The sequence below is a fragment of the Odocoileus virginianus genome, chromosome 30 (assembly GCF_023699985.2).
Source record: "Odocoileus virginianus isolate 20LAN1187 ecotype Illinois chromosome 30, Ovbor_1.2, whole genome shotgun sequence".
Lineage (NCBI taxonomy): Eukaryota > Metazoa > Chordata > Mammalia > Artiodactyla > Cervidae > Odocoileus > Odocoileus virginianus.
This window is the reverse complement of record NC_069703.1, coordinates 26245576-26259203: the sequence shown is the minus strand read 5'-3', so window position 1 is coordinate 26259203 and position 13628 is coordinate 26245576. Positions and strand designations below refer to the sequence as shown.

The 13628-nt window shown below is 43.7% G+C and overlaps 1 protein-coding gene across 2 annotated transcripts in view; it reads right to left on the bottom strand.

The window, feature by feature from the left end:
* SGPP2 (sphingosine-1-phosphate phosphatase 2) overlaps positions 1-13628 on the bottom strand; it is a 147111-nt gene that overhangs the window by 85068 nt on the left and 48415 nt on the right. For both annotated transcript variants that reach the window (XM_020910762.2, XM_070458704.1), the window contains exon 2: positions 5699-5857. In XM_020910762.2, coding sequence (XP_020766421.2) covers positions 5699-5857 — 159 coding nt within the window. The remainder of the gene's footprint in view (positions 1-5698; positions 5858-13628) is intronic.

Sequence of the window (13628 nt, the reverse complement as noted above, 5' to 3'; positions counted from 1 at the left end):
GGTGGCCCTCTCTAGCACAAGGGCCTTAAGGCCTCTGAATCCAAAATGATTCTTTCTACATGTTAGTTTCCTGATTGCCAATAGTCATGTTTCAGGTTCCGGCAGGATTAAATTAGGTAATATATGTAAAGCACTATTACATTGAATGTCCTCAACATATAATTATGGCTTGCTATTTGAAGTATTACTATCCCAATCTATAAAATGATAAAACTGATACCAACCCATTGTTATGAAGATCAAAAAAGATAATGAACATGGGGATGCCAACAAATGCAATTAACAGAGATGGAATAGACAGGAGGAACAATTATAACTGTGATAAGAAAGCTGTTCTTGTAACCACAAATTCTGTTAAGCTGCTTCAGACAATATGCGTCACTCCTAATATAACAAGTTATTTTTAAAAGCAGTAAAACCTGGTGAGACTTCATCCAATGACAACTGTCAAATTAATATGCAATTTGTCAACAGATCTGGCACTCTTGAACATAGCTACCTTCCAAAGGATTTTGAGTGAGATAAGATGTTTAAAGTTAGGGGACTTCAAATTCTGTCCCTTATATAATAAACATTTCTTCACCCTCACCCCTTAAAGAGCCACTACTTTAGTGCTATCCCTCACAGGAGACAGGCCGCCACAGCAGGAGACTGACTGCCCAAAAGAATCTCACCCATCTCCATCCCAGGTGGCCCTAGTGGTAAAGAATCCGCTTGCCAGTGCAGGAGATGGAAGAGATGTTGGTTGGATCCCTGGATTGGAAAGATCCCCTGGAGAAGGGAATAGCAACCCACTCCAGTATTCCTGCTTAGAGAATCCCATGGACAGAGAAGCCTGGAGGGCTACCATCCATGGGGTCGCATGGACTCAGACATGACTGAAGGGACTAAGCACTTAGCATGCATGTCCACCCCATGTCCAGCCCACCTCCCCTCCTAGCTCCCTGTAACACCATCAGGAATTTTCCTTCCCTCCACCCAGTTTCAACAGTGGAGCCAAACCAAGCCTCTCCCATTATCATCTCCACAACTGAGGACAGCGCAACCACCTTCCCACCGCTCAGTCTCTGCCCCCTCCAAACAGCTACCTCCCTTTGCCCTTTTCTCTTTACTTCCCTCCAGCCCTCCCTGGACCCACCACTGTCTCTCCACCATTAACTGCCAGGAATGCCTCACGGATATGAATGACACAACTCTCTACAAGGATGCCTTGTGGATCTGACCATTCACTCATCTCTAAAAGCAAATACAGGCTGCCAAAGCTCACGATGAATAGCACACTCAAAGGCTGCTCTTTCCTCTCTCAGGTGAAGACTTGACTTGCCCAGTCTCTGACAAAAGACTCGTAATTCTACCTCAAGTCGAAAATCCTTTGAGTGCTCTGAAATCAGGACTCCAAATTAAAAACAACCACCCACGATAACAATCAGAGTCCCATAACCACTGTCTCCTACAGGGTCTAAAGATTTTCAGTTCAGTTCAGTTCAGTCACTCAGTTGTGTCTGACTCTTTGCGACCCCATGAACCACAGCACACCAGTCCTTCCTGTCCATCACCAACTCCCAGAGTCCACTCAAACCCATGTCCATTGAGTCGGTGATGCCATCCAACCATCTCATCCTCTGTCGTCCCCTTCTCCTCCTGCCCTCAATCTTTCCCAGCATCAGGGTCTTTTCAAATGAGTCAGCTCTTCAAGAAAATTAAAGTGACCAAGGGAACATTTCAAGCAAAGATGGGCTCAATGAAGGACAGAAATGGTATGGACCTAACAGAAGGAGAAGATATTAAGAAGAGGTGACAAGAATACATAGAAGAACTGTACAAAAAAGATCTTCGCGACCCAGATAATCACAAGGGTGTGATCACTCACACTCACCTAGAGCCAGACATCCTGGAATGTGAAGTCAAGTGGGCCTTAGGAAGCATCACTACAAACAAGCTAGTGGAGGTGATGGAATTCCACTGAGCTATTTCAAATCCTGAAAGATGATGCTGTGAAAGTGTTGCACTCAATATGTCAGTAAATTTGGAAAACTCAGCAGTGGCCACAGAACTGGAAAAGGTCAGTTTTCATTCCAATCCCAAAGAAAGCCAGCGCCAAGGAATGCTCAAACTACTGTACAATTGCACTCATCTCACATGCTAGTAAAGTAATACTCAAAATTCTCCAAGCCAGGCTTCAGCAGTAAGTGAACTGTAAACTTCCAGATGTTCAAGCTGGTTTTAGAAAAGGCAGAGGAACGAGAGATCAAATTGCCAACATCTGCTGGATCATCGAAAAAGCAAGAGAGTTCCAGAAAAACATCTATTTTTGCTGTACTGACTATGTCAAAGCCTTTGACTGTGTGGATCACAATAAACTGTGGAAAATTCTGAAAGAGATGGGAATACCAGACCACCTGACCTGCCTCTTGAGAAACCTGTATGCAGGTCAGGAAGCAACAGTTAGAACTGGACATGGAACAACAGATTGGTTCCAAATAGGAAAAGGAGTACGTCAAGGCTGTCTATTGTCACCCAACTATTTAATTTATATGCAGAGTACATTATGAGAAATGCTGGGCTGAAAGAAGCACAAGCTGGAATCAAGATTGCTGGGAGAAATATCAATAACCTCAGAAATGCAGACGACACCACCCTTATGGCAGAAAGTGAAGAGGAACTAAAAAGCCTCTTGATGCAAGTGAAAGAGGACAGTGAAAAAGTTGGCTTAAAGCTCAACATTCAGAAAACTAAGATCATGGCATCTGGTCCCATCACTTCATGGCAATAGATGGGAAACAGTGCCTGACTTTACTTTTCTGGGCTCCAAAATCACTGCAGATGGTGATTGCAGCCATGAAATTAAAAGATGCTTACTCCTTGGAAGGAAAGTTATGACCAACCTAGATAGCAATATTAAAAACCAGAGACATTGCTTTGCCAACAAAGGTCCATCTAGTCAAGGCTATGGTTTTTCCAGTAGTCATGTGTGGATGTGAGAGCTGGACTATAAAGAAAGCTGAGTGCCAAAGAATTGATGCTTTTGAACTGTGGTGTTGGAGAAGACTCTTGAGAGTCCCTTGGACTGCAAGGAGATCCAACCAGTCCATCCTAAAGGAGATCCGATCTGGGTATTCATTGGAAGGACTGATGTTGAAGCTGAAACTCCAATACTTCGGCCACCTGATGCAAACAGCTAAAGATTTTCCCGATCCCTCAAGAAGTTTTCCACCCTCAGAGGGCAAGATAACTGACCTCAAACTGACTGTACACAGTATAAGATATTGCTGGGTTATTAAAAATATTTTGCATCATTTACCACACTCAACTACCATAAAAGTTAAAAAAAAAAAATCTCAGTAAAAGGGGCCTCCCTGGTGACTCAATAGTAAAGAATCTGCTTGCCAATGCAGGAGATATGAGTCAGGAAGATCGCCTGGAGAAGGAAATGGCAACCCACTCCAGTTGTCTTGCCTGGGAAATCCCATGGACAGAGGAGTCTGGCAGGCTACAGTCCGTGGGATTGTAGAGTCAGACACAATTTATTGACTACATGAAAATCTCAGAAAATAAATGATAAGAGAAGGAATGCAAGTACCATGGATCTTGGGTGCACACTCACATCCTTAGAACAGGAGTGCTCCCAGCTCCCCTTCTTCCCCCAGCCACTCTAGAGGACATCATCAGCTCTGTAGGAACGGAAGGCACTTCAGAAAGGAGGGGAACAACTGCACTAATGTTCATCTCTTCCAAGATTCTTATGCTTTTGCACATTCTCATTGGATCATATTTTTAGACATAAGCTAGATTTCAGAAGAGGGCTGGCTGGGAGACAGAGACGGAGAAAGGAAACAGTGACTTGTAGCGTGAGAGAGAAAAGGAGCCAATAATCAGGAAGAATTAAGGGCCAAATAATCCTGACCACAAGCCTGAGGGACCTTACTTGTCCTTTAGCCCAGAGACTTCAGTCCAGGCCTTGGAAGTCTGCATTTCAAGGATGCTTTTTTCAGCTGGCATATAAAGCTTTTAAAATGCAAGCCTAGGACTTCCCTGGTGGCCCAGTGGATAAAAATCTGTGGGCTAATGCAGGGGACACAGGTTTGATCCCTGGTCTGGGAAGATCCCACATGCTGTGGAATAACCAATAAGCCCATGTGCCACCACCACTGACCCTGCGAGCCACAACAACTGAAGCCCAAGCACCCTGGGGCCTGCGCTCAGCAACAAGAGAGGTCACCGCAATGAGAAGCCCAAGGACTGAAATGAAGAGTAGCTCCCACTTGCTGCAACTAGAGAAAGCCCGCACAAAGCAACCAAGACCCAGTGCCACCAAAAATAAAGTAAATAAATAAAAATCATCTTTGAAAAACTGTAAGCCTTCATTTAAAGACTTCACAGGAAAAAGAGATCTGACAATTCCACCCTGCTTTTCCTCTCTCGGGCACAGGTGGAGGGGGAGGGCAGCCACTCCCAGTGCCCCAGCTGCCTCCCCACCCACCAGCCCGCCCCACCCAGCACTTCTATTTCTACCCCCTGCCTTTTGTGACATTTGCATTTATGGCTCCAAACAAGACCCATCTCTCACTTCTACAGATGAGAAAAATAAAGCCCCAGACGAGCAGCCACAGCTTCTCAGAACAGAGAACAGAGCCACCTGAGAACCCTTTACCCACGACCAAGTGCTTCCGAAGCTCAGTTTTCAGGTGGAATCTTGCGTTAAGGAAACAGCCGTGCTGGCAGCCACATCCCCGAAGCCACCCTCTCCTGGCTAAACAATCTTTGACCTAAGAATTGATCTTTCAGACTTTCGCCTTCGTGGACTCATCACTATGCATTACGTGCTTATAGCAACCTGCAGATCCCTACCACATGCTAGGCCACGCCGAAAATGTCTTCAGGATTATTCTTAAGATGCACATTATTAACACTGTTTTACAGGCTCAGGCACACAGACAAGTGCATTGGCTGAGCTGCACTTGAACCCAGGCCAATCTGATCCCAGGGCCTTGGTGCTCACAGCACACTTTGCTACTATCTCCCTCAATTAAAAAAAAGAAAAAAATCAGAACTTAGTCCTGAACAAAGTTCAATGATAGGGTCTGAAACAAAACATCAGAAGGGGCTGCACTGTTTCACCTGGAATTGTCAATGAGTTTCCATGTATAGGCCAGCTGTCACCCTAATACAAGAAACTCCATCAAATTAAAGCTGCCCTGCCTTATATGCCTTTGAGTCTAATAGGTACAGAGCAGTTACACTTAAAACCACTTGGAATTAAGTCACACTTAATACCACATCATGTCTCTCCTCTCCTAGGAATTCCAAGTGGTATTAGTCAACAACTCCCATTTTCAGTTTTTGATGAAATTTTACTAAAAGGGGCTTCTTGAGAGGAGGCATTTTATGCCCCATCTTGGGTTCTGGGCTACAGTCCACGTGGTCATAAAGTGTTGGTCATGACTGAGCATGCACCCCTGCACCACCACCACTTGGATTCTCAGAAAGGTCATTTCTCTGAACATCATCTCTCTCCTCTCCTAGTCTCACTCACACAAAGCTTTAAAAATTTTTTCCTTTCATTTTCCCAAAGCAAACCAGGTAAAAATTCAGCTCTAAGTGACTTTTTAAAAAAGAGCAAATATGCAGAGTACTCGAATACCAAAGCAGATGGCTGCTGCAGAAAAAATACTGGTCCATAAGTAATATTAATACTTACAACCCATATGATGGTCAGTCTTCTGGACAAATAAGGATCTATATTCCAGTGAGTGAATGGAAGGAATGTGATGTAGAACACTTCTTGTCCCAAAGCAGCTGAAAATCGGAACAGGTAATAGTAGAAATAATTCTTCACGACGTACTTCTGCACATAAGCCTAAAAGACAAAAGTTAGAAGGCTCTGTGAGTTCACTGAACAGGTCACTATAAAGACGAGTTTTAAAAACCTCTGCCTGGGGGCCTCTCTGGCAATCTACTGGTTAAGAGTCTGTGCTTCCACTGCTGAAGATGTAGGTTCCATCCCTGGTAGGGAAGCTAAGATCCCTCATGCTTCATGCTGCAGCCAAAACAAAAAACAAACAAGAGAACAACAACAAAAAATACCTCTGTCTACAACTCACGGGGTTTCAATTGCCAAGTTGCTGCCTCCTTTTCCATTATTAATTACTGGTTGGCCAAAAAGTTTTTTCATGTTTCCATATATGTAATAGGAAAAGCTGAGTGAACTTTTTGGCCAACCCAATGCATTATCATTACTGTCCAAATACCGTGTTACTGAACATCTATCTACCCACCCTGATGTGTCCACACAAACACAGATAATGTTTTGCTGATATTATTGCAGTTTAGGCACTAAGTCACATCTGACTCTTTTGCGAATTTATGAACTATATAGCTCATCAGGCTCCTCTGTCCATGGGATTTTCCAGGCAAGAATACTGGAGTGGGTTGCCATTTCCTTCTCCAGGGCATCTTCCTGACCCAGGGATTGAACCCATGTCTCCTACACTGGCAGGCGGATTCTTTATCACTTCATAAAATTAAAGTAGTAATATCCAAGACAGAAATATCAGGGGAAGACACACACAAAAAAATCAAAGCCTTTCTCCTGAGTACACAGAAAGCTAGAAACTCAAGGGAGGGGAACTCTATGAGAACACTGTGTGGGTCTACGACTGTGGTGGTTTCCCAGGTGGTGCTACTGGTAAAGAACTCGCCTGCCAATGCAGGAGACATAAGAGACCTGGGTTCGATCCCTGTGTCAGGAAGATCCCCTGGAGGAGCGCACAGCAACCCACTCCAGTGTTCTTGCTTGGAGAATCTCATGGACAGAGGAGCCTGGCAGACTGCAGTCCACAGGATCACCAAAGTTGGACACAGCTAATGCGACAGCATGCATGCATGCTTACGGTAGACAGGAGAATGGCCCCAAAGATGTCCACACCCTAATCCTTAGAACCTGCAAATATGTTACGTTACATGACAAAAGGAGGTTTGCAGATGTAATTAATGATCTCGAGGTCGAGGGCTCACCCTGGATTATGTGGATGGATTCAAGGTAATCACAAAATCTTTAAAAAACAGGAGGCAGAAGAGTCAAGTCAGAAACCGGTCAGAATCTGAAGATGCTGCATTGTTGACTCTGAAGATGCAGGAAGGAGCTATGATTCAAGGAATACAGGCAGCCTCTAGAGGCTGGAAAAAGTGAAGGAAAGGAGCGACCCTCTGCTTGAGGCTCCTGAAGGAAGGCACCTTTGCTGATGCCTAGATTTCAGCCAAATAAGAACCATTTGGACTTCTGCCTTCCATGCATTCTGTAGCCACAGAATAAACCCATGTTGTTTTAAGCCACGACTTTTGTGCTAATTTGTTGCGGCAACAAGAGCCAGCTAATATGAAGACTTTAGAAAAATCACTTGCTGATGAATATTTGTAATTTACCTTCTAAATGGGATTTGTTAAGTCAACCCACTACAGTGACAGCCTAAGAGACAGCAAGTACACCTGGGCCTGCTAAAATGCACTCCCATTTTCTATCATCCTGGTAGTAGACAGGGAGAAGAGGAGAAAAAAAAAAAGCTTAAGGATATTAAAACAGGAGTAAACAATCTATTTTAAAATATGATATATGTCCTCAAATTATGGTATAATTGTAATGAACTTAAAAAAACAGTCACCCTGCTAAATGAATCTAAAAAATAGAGTTTTAATGTTAGTGAAGGTAGCCATGAACTTCATAAAAATAAAATCAAAGTAAAAAGCCAGTACTGAAAATGAAGAGGAAAGAAGGCAACCCTCCCACAGAATTGACTCTGTCAAGGGTCTTGCAGGTCTGAATTTTTGGTTTGTTTTTACACAATGTCTGAGGTCCTTGAATCCTGGGGGAATTCAGAGAATAAGTTATATGCATTTATTTTGCAAATATTCATTGTCTATGATGACTCAGAACTTGGGTTGGGTGCCAAGAATATTCAGATGAGCCAGGCATGAGGTCTGGCTTCAAGGAGCTCTTATCTGGTGGGGGTGGGTGGGCATCAAAATCTATAATTTGAGGAAATTAATTTTTAAAGGACCAATATTTTATTTGAAGCCTTGAAAAGGCCAAGAGTGCTTTTATACTTAAAAAAAAAAGATTACCTTGGAAATTGCCAGAATATTAACTGTGCTAGACACTGCTGGCTATCTACCAAGTATGCATCACTTTCTTTCTCCTCTCTCTGAGGTTCCTGATTTTATTCCAGCATGTCTACCACCCCTACAGAGCCCAGAGTCTCAGGCGAGAGTTGACATGGCCCTTGGCTCCAGAGGTATCTCTAGATTAGTGTAAACCAGTCACGGTTAAGTTCAAATCTTCAGCCTCAAAGCCCAGTGGTACATGGCACTATCTTTGAGAAAGTTATTAGTCAGGAGCATACAACGTAAGCCTGAAGTTCATCTCTCTTTGGGGAGCAACTTTACTTCTAAGTGAATTCAAAGGAGAGAGGATGGATCCATCCTCAAGAGTAAGACAATAAAGCACAAAATGAATTAAATAAGGAAGTATATAGTTCTACCTCTCTGCCAAGATAACCATGGCTAGATGTGCAGAACAAAGTCAAGGGACCGTGATGAATACTTAAGTGACAAACTCCTCCCTCCTCCTTCTGTCACTCAAAGTGAGGACTCATCTCTACAGACTCTGTTTTATAAACATACATCCAACAGGCTTGACCTTTGGCCAAATCCTGTGAAGAGACCCTTTGTATGTGAAGATGAGTTATTTTAACGCACCAGCTGCCAGGTACACTTGGGACTCTCTTCTGCTTTGAAGCTTTAGGAGGAAAAACTTTTGCCAAACTTTGACGAGGGTCAAGCCCCTCCCGCACGTCATTTCAAGGTACCCAAGGGCTTGGCTGGTGGCTCAGAAGGTAAAGAAGTCACCCGCAATGCAGGAGATCTGGGTTCGATCCCTGGGTCAGAAGATGCCCCAGAGATGGGCATGGCAACTTACTCCAGTATTCTTTCCTGTGTAATTCCATAGACAGAGGAGACTAGAGGCCTACAGTCCATGGGGTCACAGAGTCAGAAATGGGTGAGTGACTAACAAATAATGTACACTTAAGTGTTACATGACATCATAAACAATCAGCAAAATCCATACCCTACCCTAGAGACCTATCTGAGGCCAAGTTCAGTACCTTAATCTTACTAAAAAATGGAAAAATTTGCCAAGGATGACAGCAAACTGCTTTAGTGTTACATGTAACTAGTCAATATCTTTGAAGTGAACTGAAGTCGTTCAGTCGTCTCCAACTCTTTGCGACCCCATGGACTGTAGCCTATCAAGCTCCTCCGACCATCGGATTCTCCAGGCAAGAATACTGGAGTGGCTTGCCATTTCCTTCTCCAGGGGATCTCCCCAACCCAGGGATCAAACCCAGGTTTCCCACATTGGAGGCAGACGCTTTAACCTCTGAGCCACCAGGGAAGCCCCAATTAGGCATGCTTTTTACAATCTCTTAGGAACTATTTTTTTGGTGGAGAACTGAATCCTCTCTAAATCTTAGAAACAATAAGCAAAAGTGAAATTAAAAAAAAATATCAACATGTATATGAAGTGAAGTAAAAGTCGCTCAGTCATGTCCGACTCTTTGTGACCCCATGGACTATACAGTCCGTGGAGTTCTCTAGGCCAGAATACTGGAGCGGGTAGCCTATTCCTTCTCCAGCGGATCTTCCCAACCCAGGAATCAAACTGGGATCTCCTGCATTGCAGGATTCTTCACCAACTAAGCCATCAGGGAAGCCCCCAGCATGTATACAGGGCAGCTAAAGGAGTTTTTAGGTAACATCTCTATATGTGACTAAATAGCTTGAGAGCCAATATTTGCCTCCAAATTCTTAGAATTATCATACTATAAATAATTATTTGTCTTTTCAGAACAAGAATCTAAGTTTCCTTTGTAGATTTCAGTGTCTTTCACTTTAATATATCTCTGTAAAGAAGAATTTTAGTTCCAGGATGTGTGTTGGTCCCACTGGGAACAATTAGAGGGAGCAGAAAAAGGGGGTTAGAAAAAGAAACAGCAGGTAAAGTGAATGGCAGAGAGAAGAGAGAAAACCTGAGAGACAGAAGATCAAGTCCCAGAATGAAACATCTACATTCTACATAACTGGCCACGCACAAGGGGCTTACATCCCAGCCAGTGGGGCTGCATTTCTGGGGCCCAGACTCAGGAGGGAGGCAGTGATTAGCACCCAATTTTTTAAACAAAAGATCAGGACAAGCACTGAATATACAGGTGGGTGGAGAGTTATTTTTAGAAATAAAACATCTCTTAGTATGCCAATCATCTGCCTCAAAGAAGTTTCTAGTAAACCACAGATGATCTGATGGAAATTACCCATATATCCATCATTAGTAACTGTAAACGGTCACTGAAATTCTCACTTATTTGTTTTACCTATTGATTTATTCTCCTGAAAATGAAAGAAAAAATGTTTTTGCAGGAGCGGGGAAAAACACATGATCTCAGTCTTTCAAGGCCATCTTTCCCTTTTGGTCACAAATTCCTCAAATGCACATTCTCCTAAAATGGGGGGCTTGGTAACCTAATGTTTGGAGGGGAGAACAGCTGCTCTATTTTGCAGGTACCAGAATATTCCGTGTTCTCTGCAAGACTGTCTTCAATGGATAACTAAGTCAGGACAGTGAGAGAGCCACACAGCTTCACACCAAGATGAAGACAAAGAATGCTGCCAATATATGCCTTCTTGATTTAGCTCTGCCCCCAAAACACCTGAATGGTGTTTGGTTTTCCAAACACACACAGAGGAGTCCTAAATGCAAAGGAAAAATGGCCAGGTCAGCACCACTGGCTGTAAGAAGGGCTGACCCAGACAGCAAAGAAGTGAATGCCCAGCAGATTTGGCAGCAGGCCCAGCTTCTGAGCTTTCAAAGGAGGAATACAAGAAATAGCTTTTGGCCAAAACAATGCATGACCTTGGGGAAGTCAATTTGCCGTTTTGAACCTCAAGAGCCTCAGCCGCAGAGGATGGAGTAGGATTAGTTTAATTGGCTTTTAATATACAAAAAGAAAATTCTGTCCATGGAATTTTCCAGGCAAGAATACTGGAGTGGGTAGCCATTCCCTTTTCCAGGGAATCTTTCTGACCCAGGGATCGAACCTGACCCAGGGTTCTTACCTTCTGAGCCACCAGGGAAGCCCCAAGTAGGGAAACGCCCATTAAATAGAATGTTACCCCAGGACCTATTACACAAAATGATATAAAATTGAAACTAATTGGTTGAAAGTGAGGTGGGGCCCAGGGAACCTCTGTTTCAACTCAAGACACTACGTCACACCCCAGCCTCCAAGTTTTTCTCTGGAATAGTCCCTCAAAGCACTTCAACAATCAGTTTGAAAACCACTGACCTTAATCTCTGCCAGACCTCATATAACTAACCTCCTGTAACAAAACTCTGACCTTGAGTATACAGGCTATAAGCATTCTGATCTTAAGGTCTTCAAAGGACTTGATAAACTCTGCACCAATGTCACTGAAGGTCATATGAATTATCTCCATTTTTTTTTTTTTCTGATTAGAGCTGTAAATGTAAGGATTCTGCCAAAGGTCAAGTTTAAGATACTACTGTATCTCAACACAGCCAGAAGAAGTTCACATCCGGGGAGGGTAATATCTGAGGCTCCAAGTGGCCTGTATTAAATTGGAAGCGGTAGAAAGAGCTCCTTCTCTTTGACTGAGAGATCAAATCTCTACAGAGTACAGCACAATCTTCCTTAAAAACAACTATAGGACTCAAAGCTCTTCTAGAAGACACCAAACAGCAGCATTTCCTTCACTTTGGCTTTGCTTTAGAGAAGTTTTACAGACCAATGAGAAAGAGTCAAGAGAGTCCAGAGTTAACAGACTTGGAGGAAGAGTCCAGGAAGGGGAGGGTGCAGAGCCGATAGTTAGGAACACGGCGGCAGTGTCTTGGATTAAACCCTGGCTGCTCCAACACTACCTGAATGATCTCACGCCTATGAGCATCTCCCAAAGATGCAGTTTCCCCTTCTGCAAATGGGAATAATGATAGTACATACCACATGGAGACGTTGGGAAGATTAAATCGGAGTGTGTTGCTGCTGTATGCTAAGCAGTCAGGTCAGAGCCAGGCAGAGAAACATCGCTCTAAGACCTACTTGTTGGCCGGGAATGGTGATGGTAGCAGTGAGGATTTCCCAGAAAGCATTTATCCATTCTAACATGCACACGACTAGCTCAGATCTTGTTAAAAATGCTGACTTGGATGCAGTTCACCTGCAGCAGGGTTGCGAGTTCTAATGCGCTCTCAGGTGATGCAGATACTCCAGGCTGCGCACCCATGGACCACACTTTGAGTAGCAAGGGGCAAGGACATTCCCAAAGAAGGGTTTTTAAACCCGGAAGGAAGGTTCTTAGGTTTAATTCTCAGTGTTAGAGGAAGCCTCAACTGGAGTTTAAGAGAGTAAGAGAGCATGATCAAAGTGACAGGTGAAAATGCTAGTGACAAACCAGAGGGATTAGTGAATTCCATGGAGGACCCCACAGCAGTCTGAGTGCAAGAACTGAGCCCTGGACCACTCCTCAACCACAGGAGGTCCTGACGGGAGGGGCACGAGAAGAGGCGTCCCACGGAAATAGCAGTGGATCAACCAATGATGCAGAAAGAAAGAAGCCGTCCTGGGCTCCCTGCCTTCATCTGAGAAGGGTTTGCATAAATTCCTGGATGACAAATCCAAAATTAGTCAAAGAGCCATGAAGCGTGAAAAACATTCCTAACCTCTCAGACCATCACAGAAGAAGAAATCTCATTTCCCTAAAAAGAGCTCTTGCACCACCGTCAGAATTCTGGCTTGAAGACAAGGTTCTCTGGCTCCGCAGGCAGGAGTATCTGTCCTTCTGTTCTCTGTTAAGATTGAGGCAGCACTTTTTTATTTTTTGAGGAACAAATAAGAGGGGTGGGGAAGGAGAGGGTATAAGATGAGAGAGTACCATGTAAGCACATACAATAGTATATGTAAAATTAAATAGCCTGTGGGAATTCGCTGTACCAGGGAGCTCAAACCAGTGCTCTGTGACCACCTAGAGGGGTAGGATGGGGTGGGAGGTGGGAGGGAGGTTCAAGAGGATGGGCACATACCTATACCTATGGCTGATTCATGTTGATATATGGCAAAAAACAATATTGCAAGTCAATTAGCTTCCAGTTAAAAATAAATAAATCTTAAAAAAAGAAAAAAGAGAGAGAGGATTTCCCTGGTGGCTCAGTGGTAAAGAATCTGCCTGCCAATTCGGGGGACGCCAGTTCAATCCCTGATCCAGGAACATCCCATATGGTGCACCCATGCTCCACAACTACTGAAGCCTGTGTGTCCTGCAGCCCATGCTCCACAACAAGAGAAGCCACTGCGATGAGGAGGCCACGCACAGCAACTAGAGTGGCCCGAACAACTAGGGAAAAGCCCACGCAGCAATGAAGAACCAGCACAGCCAAAAATAACAATTATCTTTTAAAAAAACTAAGAGGAGAGTATTCCATTAAAATCAATGGTTTTTGGAATTCTAAATTGCTTTTTTAACCCAACTTGGGAAAGCCTTTGTCATTTCTTGTTACACTTGCT